The 13,135-nt window shown below is 43.0% G+C and overlaps 1 protein-coding gene across 7 annotated transcripts in view; it reads left to right on the top strand.

The window, feature by feature from the left end:
- Positions 1–13,135, top strand: part of IL6ST (interleukin 6 cytokine family signal transducer) — a 52,565-nt gene that overhangs the window by 17,542 nt on the left and 21,888 nt on the right. For 4 of the 7 annotated variants that reach the window (XR_010602165.1, XM_005306617.5, XM_042857534.2 and 1 more), the window contains 4 exons: positions 1,911–2,071; positions 3,509–3,660; positions 10,506–10,665; positions 12,677–12,759. Coding sequence is in view for 6 of the 7 variants with exons in the window: in XM_005306617.5 (XP_005306674.2) it covers positions 1,911–2,071; positions 3,509–3,660; positions 10,506–10,665; positions 12,677–12,759 (556 nt within the window). In the remaining variant the exon portion in view is untranslated. Of the gene's footprint in view, positions 1–1,910; positions 2,072–3,508; positions 3,661–3,947; positions 4,029–10,505; positions 10,666–12,676; positions 12,760–13,135 lie in introns of all 7 variants that reach the window. The other 3 variants (XM_065598968.1, XM_065598969.1, XM_065598970.1) reach the window with 1 other exon arrangement.

Genomic DNA, 13,135 nt, shown 5'->3' with positions numbered 1-13,135 from the left:
GTTGTCTCCAATGCAGTCCAAGAATTTGTTGGATAGTCTGTGCCCCGCTGTGTTATTTTCCCAACATATATCCGGATAGTTGAAGTCCCCCATCACCACCAAATCTTGGGCTTTGGATGATTTTGTTAGTTGCTTGAAAAAAGCCTCATCCACCTGGTTAGGTGGCCTGTAGTAGACTCCTAGCATGACATCTCCCTTGTTATTTGCCCCTTTTAGCCTAACCCAGAGACTCTCAACACTTCCGTCTCCTATGTCCATCCCTACCTCAGTCCAAGTGTGTACATTTTTAATATATAAGGCAACACCTCCTCCCTTTTTCCCCTGTCTATCCTTCCTGAGCAAGCTGTACCCATCCACACCAACATTCCAATCATGTGTATTATCCCACCAAGTTTCAGTGATGCCAACAATGTCATAGTTGTGTTTATTTATTAGCACTTCCAGTTCTTCCTGCTTATTCCCCATACTTCTCGCATTTGTATATAGGCATCTAAGATACTGGTTTGATCTTTCCTCCCAGTTTTGTCCTGACTCTCCTTTCTCTCTGCCAATATAGCCCACACTCCCTCTCGTTTCCGACCCATCTCCCCGGTCTCCATGTTCCCCACTTACCTGTGGGCTTTGCTCACCTGTCCCCGTCGAACCTAGTTTAAAGCCCTCCTCACTAGGTTAGCCAGTCTGTGTCCGAATAGGGTCTTTCCTCTCCTCGAAAGGTGAACGCCATCTCTGCCTAGCAGTCCTTCCTCGAATAGCATCCCATGGTCTAGGAAGCCAAAGCCCTCCTGGCGACACCATCTTCGCAGCCAGGCATTCACCTCCATGATGCATCTGTCTCTGCCCGGGCCCCTACCTTTGACAGGAAGAATCGAAGAGAATACCACCTGCGCTCCAAACTCCTTCACCCGTACTCCCAGAGCCCTGTAGTCACTCTTGATCCGCTCAGTGTCACACCGCGCAGTATCATTTGTGCCCACATGGATGAGTAGCATGGGGTAGTAGTCAGAGAGCTGGATAATCCTCGACAATGCCTCCGTAACGTCTCGGATACGGGCCCCCGGCAGGCAGCATACCTCCCGAGATGAAATGTCAGGGCGACAGATGGGCGCCTCCGTCCCCCTCAGCAGAGAGTCTCCGACCACCACTACCCTACGTTTCCTATTCGCAGTGGTGGCAGCAGACTCTCCAGCCTTAGGGGTACGAGGCTTCTCCTCCTTTACTGTAGGGAGTGATTCCTTCTTTCCTGTATCAAGGAGAGCATAACGGTTACCTATAACCACGGCAGGAGGGTTCGGAGCAAGGGTGGAGCACTGCCTGCTGCCAGAAGTAACCAGCTGCCAGTGTCCACCCTGAGCCATCTCCTCCTCCACCAGTGGTGTATCAGCAGTCCTGTGTACTGGGACAGCTACCTCAGCTGTCTCCACATGGACACTGTTGCTGTGTTGAAAGCTGCAGAGAGGTAAAGCAGTGCAAGCACTGAAGTTTTATGGCAATGAATATACACCATAGGTCATCCATTAGAGCTTCTAATATTGTCTGGAGCTTGGGTCCCTTTCATGTTATACCTATCACTTTACCTGAAGGAAGAGGTCTCTGTAGCTCAAAAGTTTGTTTCCTTTACCAACAGAAATTGGTTCAATAAAAGATATTATCTCATCCACCTTATCACTTTACAAAAAAGTTATGTATTTTAATTCCATAACTAAGGATGGGTTGGGCTTCTTGTTAAGGCATGGGACTTGGATTTGAGAGACTAGTGTTCTGGTCCCAGCTTTGCTGCAGATTTACTGTATGATATGGGCTAGATTCATTCCTTTTTAAAGCACTTTGAGATCTTTGGATAGAAAGTGCTTCGTATAAATGCAAACTACTGCTTTATTTTAACCTTGCTTTTTCTTTAACTCTCAATTTAGGCCACTAGAAACCTTGCCTGACTGCGAACCACAAGGTGTAAATAACTCTTGTGACATTTACAATGTTCAGTTTTTTGTCAACCTGGAGGTCTGGGTGGAAGCTAACAATGCCCTTGGGAAGGCTGAATCTGAGCACGTTGATTTTGATCCTGTGGACATTGGTAACTATATGCTTTAATTAAGATCCTGAAGTACTGAAGAATTGCAATAGAACTAATTGTTACTGCTCTGAATGTTGTTGAACTAGGGTGTAGATGCTGTTTCTATATTGTAAAATACTTCAAGCTGTTGGCAACAGTAGTTCTGTGCTCAGAAAAGTAGTATACTATGGACTAGATCCTGAGCAGTGCTGGGCAGAGGTCTTGATGTGAAAGGTGATTCTGATTTTTCTCTCCCCACCTCACTCCAGATTGGGGTGGGATGGGACGGGACGGGGAGAGAAGCAGCCTGCTACCCAGCCAATTTCTAATGTAAAGTGTAGCAACCAATTGCACCTATCAATTCCCACCCCAAAAAAGCCTTTTGGCAGCCAGTTATTACCAGAGTAGAGTCACGTCTTCACTGGGACTGGAGGGGTGCCATAGGAACCATTATAGTATAGTCCCCTAGACAGGGGTAGTACTACTCCAGCCATGTTTATGCAGCTGTAAGAAGGACTAGAATCTGGCCTTTTATTTCTGAAAGGTGGAAAATTATAGCCCTCGTTGTTCAGCTTTTCTGCAATACATTATCTCCTCCAAAGAAAGAGCACTCTCCAGGCATCTGGTACTGTCAGTGAGTAGTCTAGAGCAGGGGCGGACAAACTTTTTGGCCTGAGGGCTGCATTGAGTTTCTGAAATTGTATGGAGGGCTGGTTAGGGGAGGCTGTGCCTCCCCAAACAGCCAGGCGTGTCCCAGCCTTCCCCCTCCCGCCCCTCCATCCGACCGCTGGCCACCGCCACACTTCTTGCTCCCTGACGGGGCCCTATCCAACCCCCCCGTTCCCTGATGCTCCCCCCACTCCCTGTCCCCTGACTGCCCCCCCCAGGACCCCTGCCCACATTCAACCCCCCTGTTCCACGCCCTTTGACCGCCCCAACCCCTATTCACACTCCCGACCACCACCCCAAACTCCCCTGCCGTCTATCCAACCCCCCCGTTCCCTGCCCCCTTACCGTGCTGTGTGGAGCACCGGTGGCTGGCGGTGCTACAGCTGTATTGCCCGGCTGGCGCCAGCCACACCACCGCACAGCACGGAGCACTGGGTCAGGTCCCAGCTCTGCAACTGCGCTGCCCCAGGAGCTCAGAGCCCCGTCGCCCAGAGCATTCTGCCGGCGGCACAGTGAGCTGAGGCTGCGGGGGAGGGGAGACAGCAGGGTAGGGGCTGGGGGGTAGCCTCTCGGGCCAGGAACTCAGGGGCCGGGCAGGAGGGTCACGTGGGCCAGATGTGGCCCGTGGGCTGTAGTTTGCCCACCTCTGGTCTAGATAATAGAAAAGAGAAATGAACTTGTAAACCAATAAAAATATGTCAGGTATATTAAATACCATACTTCATGCTATACATATGAATTAAACAGTACAGCACTTGGATAATTCAGTACTTTCTCATTCTCTTCTAGTGAAACCTCTACCTCCACACAACTTAGCAGTCAATTCAGGAGAATTACCCACTGTCTTGAAACTGTCATGGGAGAACCAAATTTCACTTGTTGAGATGGAGCTGAAATTTAATATTCGATACAGGATCAGTGACAGCCCAGACTGGATGGAGGTAACCTTATTTTAAATGTTTTAGTGACCTCTTGTGCACTCTGCCACATTAATCCAGAGTCTCCATTCACCATCCATGTGCAGCCGAAGCTCATCCGTTGCTTCAATGCCCTTCGTTGGTACTATATAAGCCATGCTTTCCTCAGTGTATTGCTACCTCCAGAAGTACTGCTTTACTGCACGACATAAATTATTTTTCTTCAGTGATGTTTATTTTGGGGTGTGGGGGGTGTTCTGTCCCGTTATGTATTGATACCTATGACTGCTGATAGCCTTTCTCTCATTTAGTTCGCTTCTTTACTGCTCTTGGGAAGGGACTCTCAGTGGTTTCTTAGCTCTGAGCCTGAGCAGACCTTTGAGGAGAAAGAGGCAAGTATAGACAAGAAGGTGACCTCCCCCTCTTTTACAAACATTTCATTGTCACCTGACAAGGCAGTAATGCCACTACTATCATTGGCTGATGACTTTAGGCTATTCCAGTAATGAAGTGATGAAGCAAGTCACTGGCACCTTGCAAATTTCCCTGGAAGAAGTCCAGTATTCCCATTGCAAGCTCCTGGACATATTGCACACCTCTGCCTCAGCCTGGTGGTACTGCCAATTAATAAAGCCCTCCTAGAGTCAGCCAAGAACAGCTGGCAAACTCCAGTAACAGCCCACCACCACTACCCCCACTACATGCAAGCAGGTTGCTAGAATCCCTGGCTGGGACATGGTATCTTTTGAGTTTTTATTCTCTCACCCAGCACCAAATTCTCTGGTTGTGGATGCAGTCGATGAAAGGAGCAAGCAACATATTCAGAAACCTCCCTTTATAAGAAGGACCAGAAACATCTGGACCTTTTTGGTCGTAGGTGTTACTCGTCAGCAACATTACAGTTTACAGTTCAGGATAGCTAATCACAAAGTGCTGATTTCGAAATATGACTACCTGAACTATGAGTAGTTCAATGCTTTATTGACCATTTGCCAAAGAAACATCGAGAACAGTACATCGCCATAATAATGGAGGGTCAGTTCTTGGCAAAAACGCTGCAGTTTTCTCTCGATGCAACAGACACTGCAACCTGGTCTGTTTCCACCACAGTAGTGATGACGTGAGCTTCCTGGCTTCATTTGTCTGGGTTTCCGCAAGAGACACAATCCCCAGTGGAATATTTACCTTTCGATGGCAGATGCTTTTCGCAGATTCTACAGACTACTCACTTCATACCCTGAAGGACTCTGTGACAATACTTCAGTCTTTAGGGTTATACACACCTGTACAAAAGAGGACGTTTAGCAGGTCTCAGTCAGCACAAAGATTCTGCTCTGCTCAATTTTCTGCCTACCATAGGCCACCAGAAAAAACAGCTAAGAGGTCAAGATTTTCAAAGAAAAATCCTGAGGCTGCCTTGACTGCTTCATCCTAGTCTCCAGCGTTGTCCAAACACCAGTTTTGTTTGGACAACAAGTGTCCAGGCCACCCAATGACCAGGTTTTCACAGCTGCATGACACAACTCCCCTTCCTCATTTTGGGCACCTCCTGTCTCTCTTTCATCAAGCATGGGAGGCTATAACATTGGACAAATGGATATTGGAGGCCATTACTTTGGGTTATGCTATCCAATTTACCTCCAACCTGCCCTTTCACTCTCCTTCTCTGTCCCTCTTCAAGAACCCTTTATATATTTTCTCCTTTATTTTAAATGTTTTTTTCTCACAACAATAGGAAATGAACAGCATTTTAAAGAACAAAAAAATGATGGGTACGACCACTAAAAACTAGTTGGGAGATTTGGCAACTGATCTAGTGTCTGAAACTATTTAACTCACTTTTTAAAAATTGACTAGAATTCAGGTTGTGCGATCCCTTAGGCTATATCTGTGCTACCACTTTTGTCGATATAACTTGTTGCTCAGGAGTGTGAAAAAATGCGCCCCTGAGCGACATAAGTTAGCGCTGACCACACTCGCGCATCTGTCAGTGTATGTCGCTACAGCTGCGCCACTGTAAAATCACTAGTGTAGACATGGCCTCAGATGATGTGAATGAAACAATCTGTGGTCATTTTCCCTTTCAGGTATTCACAGTGCTAGTCTACCTTGCAATATTTTTCAGATGCTTTCTTTCAGAACTTCTACCCTCATTAGAAATCTTTCCACAACACTTCTGTTGAGTTTAGTGTGTGTGTGTGTGAATGTGAGAGAGAGAGAATTTGGTTTGTCAGTCTCTAACCACACATTTCTTCTAATTGCCTCCATCTTGTTGGATGATATCCATTGACAATTGCAGTAGGAAAATCTAAAAGTTCTTGGCCACCAACATTAAGGACTGATGGAATTTGATTCAGGCTAATTACTTATGATGCTCTGAATGAAGATAAATAACCAGGTTTACAGTGTGGAATGTGTCACTAGAGCATTGACCAAAGATGCATACATTGAACACAGGATTAATTTGTGACTTTGGTCCTGGTATTTTATGTGTTGTGCTTGTTTTTCCAGTATGTCTCATTAGACATGTATGAACTGGTGCTCTGTAAATGTACTTTTGTCTGGAGAATGTTTGACTTTTATATTTAGTTTAGTTTGCAGGTTTATTTCATAATTAAATATTCTGACAATAGACCCTTCGTCCTGTCATCCGCCGCAAAGGTGTTCTCAAAAATCATGGCAGTCATAGCTGCCTACCTCTGTTGTCTAGGACCAAGTGCCTTTTTCTACCTTGATGACTGGCGTCGCTAGGGTCAGTCATTTCAGAAGATGTGGTCGGCAGTTCAAACAACAACTTCATTCTGAAGTCTAGGCCTGCAAATAAATATAGAAATAGATCTTAACCCCCTCCCCCCCCCCGCAACAAATTCTCTTTATAGGAGCATTTCTGGATTTGATAATGGAGAAAATTTATCTCCCTCTTGACAGGTTCCTTGCTCTAAAGGACCTTATCCAAAGAGTGCAGCTCAGCCCTCAAGTTCCAGCAAGGACACCTCTGCAACAGCTGGGACACATGGCATCTTGCATTTTTTGTTACACAAAACACCAGGTTGCACCTTTTGATGTCTCCAGGGGTAGCTCAGAACAGTTTCTGTACCCAACAAGCACAGTCTGAACAAGCAGGTATCTGTAGCCAGTCAAATCCTACAGTCATTCACCTCGTGGAATAATCTATCCAAGGTTTGTGTAGGAATCCCATTCAGCCAGAATCCCTCTATGGTCATGTTAACATTGGACACTTTCCTCTTGGGATGGGTCCTCTCGCAGTCCAGGACAGATGGCCTCAAGAAGAACAGAACTTGCACATAAGTCTGTTGGAGTTAAGAGCGATTAGAAATGCTTGTCTTCATTTTCTTCCGTTACTCAAAAACAAGTCCATTTGGATCATGACAGACAATGTAGCTTGCATGTATTATCGGTCATCAGCGTGGAGCATATTGCCCCTTGCTCTGCGCCAAACCGATAAATCTTTAGAAATTGGTACATAGCCAATCAGATAGTCAGTCATCTTGGCTTCTTACCTCCTGGATATACAACACACCATGGCAAATGATCTCAGCAGATATTTCTCCTTAAATTATGAATGGGAGTTGGACTCTCAAGTCCTCAATAAAATATTCCTAGCTTGAAGATTTCCAGAGGCTAGCCTTCTTTTTGCCATGGTTCCCAACACAAAGTGCAGGAAATTCTGTTCCAGAGGGTAACTGAATCCCTAGTCTCCAGGATATGCTTTTCTCATTAAATGAACAAAACGGGTTTTGTTTTGTTTTTCTTTTTCCCCTTGTCCTCCAACTCCATTACTCTTAAAGGTCTTTATGAATATCAGACAGGACCAAGCCGAGGTCATTTTGATTGCACCAACATGGCCAAGATAAGTTTGGTTTCCTTACCTCATCAAACTTGACTCTTATTGTCCATGGCAACTCCTGATCAAACCTTGACTGCTGTCTCAGGATGCAGGTCACATGCTTGACACCAGTCTGAACATTCTGCAACTGCAGGCACGGTTCCTTAGTGGTTTCTGGGACTAAAAGCTGCAAGTTCGTTGGAAGTACAAAATAGCAGAAAAGAATCTACAAGACATACTTTAGAAGTGACGAAGATATAATCTTTGGTGTAACCAGCACCATCTTTCTCATACCAGGTTGTCTCTTTCCACAATCTTGGATTACCCATTGGCGTTGAAAACTTCAGGCCTTTGTATGAGTTCCATCAAGGTTCATTTAGCAGCAATAACAGCATTCCATGTGCCAGAAGAAGGTTTCTCGATTTCTTTCGCTTCTCTGACCACAATGCAATTCCTAACAAGGCTTTTGAATCTCTCTCGACAGATTAGAGCCCCTATGCTGCTTTGGGATCTCAACCTGGTTCTTAACAATCTCATGAAACAGCCCTTTGAGCCACTTGTTACGTGCTTGTTGCTACATCTGACTATGAACAAAACCTTTTTGGTGGCCATCACTTGTGCTCGAAGGGTTGGGAAGGCTGGAGGTTCCAATGGCAGGCCCGTTGGAACTGTGTTCTCCAAGGAGAAGGTATCATTACAATCCCATCCAAAGATTTTACCTAAGGTTTCTTCTGAGTTCCACATTAAGCAAACTGTTCACTTTCCCGTGTTTTTTTTCTTGAGCCGAATTAATCTACGTAGGAGTCTGTCTTTCATACGCTAGATGTTAAGGGGCATTAGTCTTTTATTTGGACAGAACTAGGCCATTCAGAAAGACCCATAGAATTTGTCTGTTGCGGAGAGGTCTAAGGGAGCATCTGTCTCCACTCAGAAATTTCTAAATGGATCTCTCATTATTGCCTGTTTATGGTTTCACTGAGGCTCCACCTCCTCATAGATTTGATTGTGCACTCTTCTAGATAATTCTGTCTGCAGCCCTATTCCAGTTGCTGAAATCTACAAGCTGCAAAATAGCTCTCAGTGCACACTTTTTTCGACCATTGTGCCTTAGTTCATGCTGCAAGATCAGATGCTGCAGTAGGCAACACAGTTCTTTCTTCAGTGATAGACTGATCCAAAACTCCCCCACTCCTTAAGGGGTTACTTCTAGGGAGTCACCTAAAGTGGAGCATCCACAGGTACACTTTACTCAAAGAAGAAGAGGTTATGCACCTTGTGCAGCAACTGGAGTTCTTTGGGATGTATGTCCATGTGGGTGCTCCACAAACTACCCTCCTCCCTTCTTCTCCGGAGCTGCCTCTGTGGGGCTTCGCAGTAGAGAGAGAACTGAGGGCAGTTCAGCTGCGCAGCCCTATGTAGCCTCAGCATGGGGCACAAAGATGGGTAGGGCACATGCAGAAGCTGAATGGGCACTGCTACCAAAAATCTCCAATCAAAGGTGCAGGACGTCATGCGCACCCTAAAGTGGAGAACCCACAGGGACACACATCTCGAAGACAGTTACTGCACAGGGTGATTTATTTCATCGTACTGAGGCGGAGAGGTTAATTTCTTTTCCTCTAAGTAATTTCAGCTAGAAGACTAAACCACTTATGAACACTTTGAGAAGTCTTCTGTCAGGTGTTCTAATGGTCTTATTCTGAACTCTCAAGGTGTTAATTCTATGTGCTTGATAAATTTAGCCACTTTTGTTGCCATGTGAGGGATTTGCTATGACAAATGTGACTGAAAGTTATAATAGCAGGAGATTATATTCATAGGGTAGATGTGACTTTTATTTATCTGGAGGTCTGGGCCTATCATCTTATTATTCTGAGGATTGTATTTCCAGGATGAAATACAAACTTGTTTAATTTTGTTTGCCACTGCTACAGTATGAATAATAAAATGTGTATATGACAATTCTGAGGCACTTACAGAAAGGTCTTTACCTACTACATTTCTAAATCTTAACTAAAACACACACAATATGTAGTGTAAAGGTTGGATTAGTGTGAGTTTAGAATGGCCACATTAATCACATTGGCAAAGCTTATGAGTGAGTTATGAAGAGCCATCTTAAACAAACATGAATTAAAACCTTTATAGTTCTTCACATTGATCTTTCTCTGCATGTATATGACATGAATCTTGTTTGCTGGTAATTTTTTGATGTCTCTGCTTGTAAAAAGTTGTATACTAATGTGAGTCTACTGTGCAGACTTTAGAGGGAGAAAACATTTGTGTTTTTTCTTTTTAGTGCCAATTTCTGTGTAAAATTCTAAAAATAGTTTTTATGGAAAATTGTGGTGTCGTGATTTAAGGTCAAATATATCCTAAATCAACATGACTAAACCGTAAATGCTTTACATCATCGGGAACAGGGTGATTTCTAGCTCTTAAACTGGATAAATTAGGGGTTCATAACATGGATGGCTTGCAGTATATTGGACATTAAGGTTGTGATTGGGCCAGAGCAAATATTCCTACCTCTGAACCTGGGACCAGAATAATCTTAAACGGTGGGAGGGGGAACTGCATGTATGAGAAGGCAGGGATGGGATTTCTGCAGTAGGTGTTTTTAGAATATTACAATGAAAAATGTGAATTACTTAAAAACTATTCAGAAATTTTGGAATAATAAAAATAATCCTGCATGAGATGGATTATAATACAAGTGAAGTGCAAAATACATACAGCTGTTCATATGGACGACATGACCCTGTATGTATATATTCTGCACCAAAAAAATTATATATATTCCACTCTGATTGAGAAATGAAGCTCCTGGAAGTCAAAGAATGCAGAGTTATGACTGAAGTTTCAGGGCTTGATTCGGTGCTGTGCTAAATCAGTAATCCAAGGCACAGGGCTCCTAGTGTTAGAAAGTCTACTCAGAAGAGGATTGTAATGGTACACTGGTTTAACTCATCTTGCTGGATAGCTAGTAACATTTTTAAAGACCTCTTTTTACCTTTTGCAGGTTCCTCCTGAAGATACAGCTTCACACAGAACTTCATTCACTGTTCAGTCCCTTAAGCCTTATACAAAGTATGTGTTTTCACTTCGTTGTATGAAGAAAGATGGGTTGGGCTACTGGAGTGACTGGAGTAAAGAAAAGAGTGGGGTCACATCTGAAGCTAGTAAGTAGTATTTGATATTAATGTTTATTTTTCTACAGAATTAACTATTGTGATACTCCAAAATACATTAGATGTTGGGCTGTGGTTGCTTGAAATGTTGCCCTTTTAGGAGGTATTGATCTTGCTGGGAAAGATTTAAGTGGGTTCTGCTGACTTGGTCACATGACTAATTACCCCTTGTGGCCAATGGCTCTCAAGAATAGTGGGAATAACTTTATTGAAGGGATCTAGGATGTGGACTGAGTAGTAGGCCTAAAGTGGTAACCCTAGAGGGAGCCAAGCCTGGGGAAAAGGCTTGAGTTGAACTCTATCTTCATTCCCTTGTTGTTAAAGCCAAGCCCTAAGAACAGGGTCAGGTTTTAACAATACAGTGTTCAGTGCAATACAATGTTAAATACAGTACAATGTAAAGGTGCAATTAAAGCAGCACTTTGGTGCTATCCTTTTTGTGTTACAAGTCTGGAAGTACCTTAGTTTTGGTAGGTGTTATGGCTTGACTTGCGTGGAATTCTTAGCAGAGGTTAATTATCCCTGGCAATCTTCTCTTTGAGGGGGAGTATAGTGGATGTAAGTTTATAATGCTAAAAGTGTATTCCACCTTCAAGCTGGTTACACTTGCCTGATTTTTAAGGGTTAAAAGAAAGCAAATGTGTAAAATGTTACATACTATTGTCCAGCAATATTGGCAGCAGTCTTGCTAATTGATGGGAGATGATAGGCTTCTTTTGCACATTCGCTGCTGAAATGGTACAGTGGGGATTGCAAAACTCTCTTGCTTACCACATTCACTTGTCACTCCTCTATGCTAATTGGTCTATACTGGCAGTGACATGAATGTAATATGTGTTGGTGGTTTCTAATAGAACCAAATCTCTGCTTCTCCCATAAGAAGATTGAATGATCATGATGGTCCCTTCTGACCTTAAAGTCTATGAATGGCAATATTTGTGTGGTATTTTTTTAATGATCAAAGGTTTATACTCCATTTTTTCCAGAAACTTTCCAAATTACTAACAGTTGTCCAAATGTTCACTTACCACATAATGTAAAGCATAGAAGGGGAAAAATCTCCCCTGCCACCACAAATTGTTTCCCATTAGTTTTGGTTCCACTCCACAAGAGGGGCGGAAAGTGGCTATTGTTGAGCCTCTACCTTGATGTTCTTGGAACCTTGCATAAACCATCAAATGCAGCAAAGCTGCCAAAAGTTCTAAATCATGATTGGTCTGTGGGTATTTTTATTAATCACTTTGATTTTTATTTTAAAACATTCGTAGGTGAGATTTCAGATTCCCAAGAATACAAGTGCCAGGAGAAATAGTATACAATCTAATAACAAGATTCAGAATATCCATTCAAAGATAATCGCCATATTTCTGTAGTGTTAGTAACCCCTGTGTGGAAAGTCTTCTAAAAGATTGAACGCATTCTCCTGGCTTACACACCAGGAAGGACACTGGCTCTACTCTAAGAAACCTTATTGTATTATTCCAGTTAACAATCTCTTTTTTTAGGAGAGGGGTAAGGTGGGTGAGCTAATATCTTTTATTAGACCAACTTCTATTTGCCAGAACTTGGGAATGGGCAACAGGGCTGAATCATTTGATTACCTATTCTGTTCATTCCCTCTGAAGCACCTGCATTGGCTACTGTCGGAAGATACTGGGCTAGATGGACCATTGGTCTGACTCACTATGGCCATTGTTATGTTTTGTAGGTGTGAGAGAGAAGCTTTCAAGTTTACACAGAACTCTTCTTCAGGTCACCCACCTTGTCTCTCTCATATCCTGGGACCAACATGGCTATGACAACACTGCATACAATCTATTTTTTTTGTAACTATATGGAAGGGGATCCCAAAGAAATACTGAAACACACCATTATCTAGCTTGGATACACTTTTGTTAAAGAGATGCAGGAGACTAATGATATGCTAAAGTATAATGAGTTAAAGCCAATGAAGAAAATCTCTGTATCCCTCTTAAATTTTGTTTTTTTTTTTTCATATCAGAACCATCTAAGGGACCACCTCTATGGAGGAAGATTGGCATATCTCACTCTCCAAACTTCTGGACTGTGCATCTGATATGGAAGGTAAGTAGTAGTATTACAAATGATTACCTGATTGCACAAGTCTTTAAGGCACAATAGAAAAAGTTTATAGGCACTCTTTAAAATCAGATTTTTTTTTTTTTTTGGTGTGGAAGTGAAACAATATCTTCACCTCTAACAAAACTTGAATATATAATCAGAATAATCCATGTTTTATGATGATCTATTGCATTCTCTAAGCTTATTATGTTGTGTAACGAAAATAGTTTTTTCATGAATATTTACATGTGCATTGGAGTGTGGATAGAAAAAATAGCTATCATCTGTCTTACTGTATTGGAACTAAGTTAAATTCTGTAAATATTAGGTATAACCAGTGTACAGAGAATTCTTTCTAGTTAAGGGATATTCTGACTCC

The sequence above is a fragment of the Chrysemys picta genome, chromosome 6 (genome assembly GCF_011386835.1).
Source record: "Chrysemys picta bellii isolate R12L10 chromosome 6, ASM1138683v2, whole genome shotgun sequence".
In the NCBI taxonomy this organism is placed as follows: Eukaryota; Metazoa; Chordata; order Testudines; family Emydidae; genus Chrysemys; species Chrysemys picta.
The sequence above is the reverse complement of the archived record's forward strand: the minus strand, read 5'-3'. Positions and strand labels throughout refer to the sequence as shown.